We start from the raw sequence: 7669 nt of genomic DNA, 5'->3' as shown, positions 1-7669 counted from the left end.
CCATCAGTCGTCGTGTCCCTGTCAGGGTGCTAACATCTCAGAACGCCCAATTTCTCAAAAACCTGGGATTAAAATTACGTGGAAAATCGGTAAAATAAGAATAATTAATTTGTGCTGCATTATACTGCCATGGCGGAAATCTTGAACATCCAAAAACCAATAATCTTCAGCGAATCAATTTCTCACTATGAGGTTCATTCACATCAACCTTATGCTTCAACAACATTCAATAATAGTGATGAAATAAGAATCAGTATTCAACATCAGGATTTATGCATTCTACTGAGTAAGAGTACCTTACACATTTGTGGTAGATTTACGAAAGAAGATGGCACTGCTGTTAATGAAACTATGGAGTTGGTTAACATGGCCATTTGTCACATGTTTAAAGAAATACGCTACGAATTGAATGCTATTGAAACCGACAGATGTAAGAGTGTTGGAATTACAAGTCTTATGAAGAATTTTATATCTTTAACCCCCGGGCAGGCTAATTTAATCGAAAACGCCGGGTGGTTACAAACTGATGATAAATTGACTAATGGCGACGGATATTTTGATATTTCTATACCGCTGAGTTTATTACTTGGATTCGCTGAAGATTAAAATCAGATTATTATGAATGCCAAGCATGAATTAATTCTCATCAGATCAAACACTGATATTAATGCATATCTACATACACCTGCTGCTGCTAGAGACGCTGCTGAAAAAGTTAAAATAGTTCTCAATAAAGTGGAATGGAATGTACCATACATTACAATGTCGGATAAGCAAAAAATTCAAGCACTAAGTTTCATCTCAAATGATCCAGCTATTCCATTAAGCTATCGTACATGGCAATTATATGAATATCCACTACTTCCGAAAACAACAAAACATGTTTGGCCTATCAAAACTTCAACACAATTGGAGAAACCACGATTTCTGGTTCTAGGATTTCAAACTGCAAGAAAAAATACTGTGACGAAAAATTCCAGCCACTTTGATCATTGTAATATCCGAGATGTAAAAGTTTTCCTCAATTCTCAAAGTTATCCATATGGAAATTTGAATCTAAACATTAATCGCAATCAGTATGATTTATTGTATGATATGTATACTAATTTTCAAACGTCATACTGTAATAAAGAGCCAGAACCATTGTTGACTAAAGCAGGATTTTTGGAGGAAGCACCATTCTACATTATCGATTGTTCAAAACAATATGAATCAATCAAATCTGGACCAGTTGACATTTATGTTGAATTCGAATCAAATGATCAGTTTCCCGATCAGACATCAGCATACTGCTTAATTCTGCATGATCGTATTATTGAAAATAATCCATTGAGTAGTACTGTAAGAAAATTAACTTAATAATAATTGTATTAGAAAACAAGGTTGAGAAAAAATAAATAAAATTTCACTATTAAAATATGTTTTAACAATTTTATTTTTCTTATACCCATTACACATAGTTAAGTAATTAATATATCATGATAAGTACATATAATTATATTTAAGTTGGAAAAAATCATAAGTATGAATTCATAATTATTTTAATGCATCTTTCAGTTTTTTACACTTAGTACAATCTTTTTTGTAAGGATAAAGATAAATTCCCGGAACATCATAATCAGGACTTGTAATTGAATTGTGTTCAATGCAAAACTTATAGTCCATAATTTTAATGTTCTGTTTTAAATTAATTGGTAGTTTATCCCAGATGAAGCGTATTTGAAATCGAGCAAATTGGAGAATGAACACATCATCAAGACAAGCAATGTCAGCCGCATCCATTTTTCTCAAATCTGATAGTTGGTAGAATAACTGTACTGACTTCTTATATGATGGCTTACAGCCCCAATATTTCAAAAACCATTGTTTTAGCTGTTGAACAGTTCCATATGAACAGGCATAATGTCCGAGTTTGGTGTGGTTGAATCTGAATGCGCATCGAGGTCTATTCATATTTTCGAGATTATCAATTGAAAAGAATCTGATTAGTTCTAAATCAATAACTGGGACTGCATAATCAATCATTTCTTCGAGTCGTTTTTGCATTGTTGGTCCTTGTAAATAAAAATATCGTGCATTCTGAACTAGTTGTTTTACCATAGGTTTCAATGATTCATAAGGATGATCATCAGTATCCCAGTGAATACCATGACGATTCCCATCTTGATCTTCACTTTGTTGTACAATCACAGTGTCGGTGTACTGAATAGGTGGTTTGAATACACAAATTTTGCACTAATAAATACCATTTGCATTATTTAGGTTATTAATATCAACTACACAGAGTTCCTTGATGATAAATTTTCCAATAGGAACTATTTAAGCAACAAAATCCACTATATACTCCATTGTGATTTATTTATCGACTATACGACTCTCCAATTTTTCAAGACCTTTGAATTATTTTATATAAGTTCTTTATTGAATCTATAAGAGCAATACAACTTGGACACGATGTATCTCGTTTACTTCTGATTATATCCAAATTTTTATAATAAGAAAATAGATCACGATGAAAGGAACTCATAAACTCAGGAATACGTCACCAAAATAATTTTCCACTATTTCATCAGTATCTATCATACCAGGATGACTTATACGTAAAAAATGTTTTTCACTATCACTAAGTTCCTCCATTTACCACAGCTATAACTACGATGATTGAACAAAAATGCTAGAGTTTTTATAATGGTGATCCCCTCTAAAAAATGCTTCGTGTTGGGGATTTCTACGAAAAAAAAATTTTTGGGGGATATATAGTAAAAAATTATTGGTCCAAAACCGGTTAGATCAACCGTTAAATCCCCTACTTCTAATAAAATAAAAATATTCTTGGAAAAACTTTCAAATTTTGCCCATAACCCACCCCCTTACAGTCGTTAAAAAATTTATAATAATCTGGATTGAAAAACAAACTTCCCACCAATATGTGCGTAGAAAATTCGAGAACATTCTGGAATGTTCGACCTCCCACCAAGCCCCCCCCCTCCTGTTCCTGCATTAAAAAATGCTCTTTGTAGGGATTTTTCCATAAAAAATAATTTGGGAGTACAAAGTAAAAAAATGATTGGTCCAAAACCGGTTAGATTAACCGATAAAACCCTTACTTCTAATATAATAAAGATATTCTTGGAAAAACTTTCGAATTTTTGTCCATTTTTGTCTTTACAGATGTTAAAAAGATTTAGAATAATCGAGATTTGAAAAATAAACCCCCACCAATATGTGCGTAGAAAAGACGAGAACATTCTCGAATGTTCGACGTCTCACCAAGTCCCTCTCCCGATCACACATAAAGCAGTAAAAACTTAAAATATGTAGTAAAGAGTCCTTATTTATCTGCTAAGCCCCAAAATCAACTTTTATTGATAAGAGAAAAAAGACCCCCAAACAGAACCTGCATTACCATGATCAGGTTCCAGTCAAAATCTGCATTACCATGGTTGGGCCTCAACCAAGTCGGTATTATCATGATCAAGTCCCTATCAAATCTACATTATCATCAATAAGTAACAGACCCCAAAATATCGATAAAATAAATCTACATTACCATAAATAATGAAGGCGGGCTCAAATATAGATAAAATAAATCTACATTACCAACATCAGGCCCAAATATCGATAGAAACAAATCTACATTGCCGACACTAGGTACTTACCCTAGGTCGGTAAAGCAGGGCACTGTTTTGATTTGGGAGCCTGAAGCCTCCTTGTTTAACTACTGATTAGAAACGATTAATGACAATTGAAATTTTAAATCGTCATAAGTCGCTTTTAATCTTATGTGGGAACAAAAAATGCAATATGATTTCACGATTAAAGACGATTCATAACGATTAAGAATTTCAAATCGTCATGAATCGTCTTTAATTGTAATATAATATCGCAATTTCTACCCTGTTGAAAATATCCAATAGATTCCATTAAAAAAAATATCATATCGGAATCCGATACCGATTTTAAAGTGAAATAATCCAATTGGGGTAGATAACGTTCTATTGGAGTACATACGTAAGAATATTTTTTAAGTGGATAACCAGTTATGCCAATGGACATGGTTTATCTTATGTCAATATATTGGGCTATCCAAATAAAGTCTATTTTGTCTCTTATAAATTTCAAGAAAATGATCCTTTTAGAATTTACAACTCACACTTTTGGTCTTGATTAGGATTTCCACAATCAAATGCAAATTTTTTCTATCGGTACCTATTTGTCAATACTTATTAAATATATTAATACGAATACTGGGTTTAATAAAAATAATGTAGGAACGAATAAAATTAATATCGAAACGGTGTTTTGTTTTTTATTGATGTTTACAATTTAATAACTGCTGAATATAATTTTAAATTGTAAGAATTTGAGAACAACTAGCAAATATGAAAAATAGGGTATAAAAAGTGTAAAAAAATTATCCTTTTGTTGCGACCTTCACCATTCGCGACTTATCTATCTGGTGAAGCGTTTTTATCAGATGAAGTTCCTGAATCTTTAGATGATTCTGAGTCTTCAGCTGATTCAGAAGAGCTGCTTGAAGAAGAGGCCACATCCTTGACCGGCAATTTTTTTTTATTTCGTTCTTTTGACGAATACTTGGTGCGTTCATCAGCAGAGAAATGACTTGTCGGATCAGCGAGTGTAGTTGAGGTATTTACAGACGCGGGAATTTTACCAACGGTAGAATCATCTTTAGGAGAATTATCTTTATTTGTAACCTTTTCATCCATCTTTGCATGTTCTACAACAATAATGGTGAAGTTTTCCACCACTAAATTTTTTTTCGATAATAGCATAATTTTGGTTGTTCAACTTCATTTGAAATACAAGTTCGAGAAAAAAATCTATGAATATAACAATTTGTCGATTATTTGTGACTTCTACAAAATTTTCTTTTGAAATTGAAAAAAATAATGGTTTTATGCATAGTTTATTTTTGAATTGCTTCATTTTTGATAATATTAAAAAAAAGAAAGATGTAATTACTCGAAAAAAGACTTCTTCACGTTCATTTTTTCTATTTTTACAGCCATAAATGAAAAGAGTTAAATTTTATACAATTACCTAATATCGCGTTACAAATGCCATAAGGGCGTACGAAAAAAATTAGTTTTCGGGAAACAACGTATTTTTACTTGGAATGCATAGAAATGATGAAAAACATTTTTTTTACATTTGAAATTAACTTTGATCACTTTATTTGTGATTGAGAGTGATCATTTCGAATAAAAGTAGGTTTTTTTTATTTCTAAAACGAGTTTTAACAAGTGATTGTCTCAAATAATTCTTTATTAACTTCAAAAATGAAATTTGATCATAAAAATTTTTTCATCGTTTCTATGCATTTAAAGTAAAAATACGTTGTATCCCGAAAAAAATTTTTTTTGTACGCCCTTATGGCCCTTGTGGGTACCCACTGGGGGCCATAAGGGCGTACCAAATTTTTTTTTGCATTTCTGCCCGTTTCCGGCATAACTACGTTGATTCCCGGAAAAAAAATTTTTATACGCCCTTATGCCTTTTCAAGGGTATTTTTTTCGGGATGCACCCTTATGGCATCAGTAGCGCGATATTCTAATGCACATGAGTGTTTCCAACCTCCATAAAATTGCTAAAGTTATTATGAAGTGAAGGTTCCAAGAAGCGAATTGAAGTTAATTTCATCAGCTCAATCATGATTTTTTTTTTTAGAAACAAGCTACTCCTCAGTAGGATATTGTTTATAAACAAATCACAAAAATCGCAATTTTTATTGTTTTAAACATTTCAAATAGCCTTTATTTCTAAATAAATCTGTTTATCTTCTCTCTAGAAATGAATTAGTGAAATTCTCGCGAATCAGTGGATAGTCACTATTTCTACAGCTATAAGTATACCACTAATTCAATCAGTGGTATACTTAAAGCTGGTTCCCAGTGAATATTCATTAATTTGCAGTGAATTTCACTGATTCATTTTTAGAGAGTTCAAACTCATGCAAGGTAATTGCCTAAAGAATAAGTGTCTTCAGTTTCATACGTTGGTTTGTTAAAAATTGTGGACGCTATCGTATCAACAAGCCGCGCGTTTTGTTTCATACATGCATACATTATATCATATCCAAATTTAAAATTTTTTATTATTGAAAAAATACCGACATTTTTAAACATATTAACGATAAAATTTACATAAAAAAAATTGTTCTTATTTGTTCCATCAGTTTTAGGCACTCTTTGTGGTCGGATGAGATCTGAAATTTTCTGCCGGATGTAGTCTTCATAGTTATCCACCTCGTCCTGTAATTCTGAACCTTGGATATTTTTTTCAGTTTTCAAATAATATTCATAAATGTCTACAACAGAAAATATTTTGTATTACATTTGCCATTTTCGACATTAAAATGCTGAAAATGTATAGAAAGTGTATCATTGAGCTTGAAAAAACATCAAAAGCGATACTTAAAGCTCGTAAAGCACAATTACTGACTCATAGAGATATATTCAAATGTATTGAATTTGAAAATAACTCAAAAGTATTAGAGAAAGTCTGCAGTGCCAACCGTCTTTCATATTTAAAAATGCCTCGATATTACCTCGAACAGCAAGAGCTTTTGTAGAATCAATAGCCGGCCTTGGAACACTTTTAGTTTTGTTGCACCCTTTTCCCTTCACGCTATGTTTTTTTAAATAATCGGTTCCAAATACCGGGACAGCAATGTTTTTCACAAACATTGCCATTGATGATCCAGCAGAGTAGATATCATTATCATAGGTCGCTCGTGATAACCAAACTCTACGTCCTAGATGTATCTACAATTAGAAATTGGAGGAAGCAGATGTATAATCAATTTAAAAATTTCTTTTTCACTTGTAAGGAAACTTCAAGTTTTAATGACTGTTAAGACATTTGAGATACAATCTGGATAAAAATCGACATTTATGAATATGGATTTAAATCAAATCGTAGAGAAATATCCAGGATTCTATTTAAAAATGTATATAGTTGGATTAGCGAGACTTTGTGTTTCGGGTATTATCGGTTTTTACCCCCACCATCTAAATTTAATACCTACGACATTGCACTTTGATGGTGGAGGTAAAAACCGAAGCGCAAAGTCTCGCTAATCCAACTATAACTGTCTTGACGGTCTTAAATAGTCTTGTTCCCCTTAGATGTAGACATTAAAGCTCAAAGTTATGGCACAAATGATTAACTCCAGTGTATAACATAAGATGAGAAAACGATTTCATGCTGTAGGTGGTGTCAGCGATCGCTTTACTCAAGCAGTCAACAATAATCTTAGTTTAAAATCTCTCGATTTTATCCGTTATCCCTGGGGGAAATTTTTCGGAATTTTCTTTAAATAACTCTGAAAAAATCTTTAGAACTTTGAAAAAGTCTTTAGAACTTTAGAACTGAGTCCTTTAGAGAAAATTCCGAAAAATTTCAGCCAGGCATCACGTAATATACTGTTGTTTGCAAATAAGTTTTATTACCATGTTATCATCAATTCGAGTGAAACCGACAGCAGGTGGCCGTCTAATATCGTTTAGATCAAGTGGAGTAGTTTGAGTACATGTTTTGACATCTGAAACATTTTTGATAAAAATTATAAAACCTACAAAGCATGGACCAAGTATGCATTTCATTATTGTGTGCCTTTAGCTCGATTGACGAAAGCCATACTCTA

The 7669-nt window shown here is 32.2% G+C and overlaps 1 protein-coding gene across 1 annotated transcript; it reads left to right on the top strand.

Annotated features, from left to right (window-relative positions):
* The first annotated feature begins 618 nt into the window (after nucleotides 1–618).
* Nucleotides 619–1359, top strand: LOC130676350 (uncharacterized). Its single transcript, XM_057482504.1, has one exon. It carries the CDS (start codon nucleotides 619–621, stop codon nucleotides 1357–1359), a length of 741 nt encoding a protein of 246 aa, XP_057338487.1.
* Nucleotides 1360–7669: the final 6310 nt, after the last annotated feature.

The sequence above is a fragment of the Microplitis mediator genome, chromosome 10 (genome assembly GCF_029852145.1).
Source record: "Microplitis mediator isolate UGA2020A chromosome 10, iyMicMedi2.1, whole genome shotgun sequence".
Classification (NCBI taxonomy): Eukaryota; Metazoa; Arthropoda; class Insecta; order Hymenoptera; family Braconidae; genus Microplitis; species Microplitis mediator.
The sequence above is the reverse complement of the archived record's forward strand: the minus strand, read 5'-3'. Positions and strand labels throughout refer to the sequence as shown.

Coding starts and splice junctions, on each gene's coding strand:
- LOC130676350 (XM_057482504.1), top strand. CDS start 619: ATGAATGCCAAGCATGAATTAATTCTCATCAGATCAAACACTGATATT.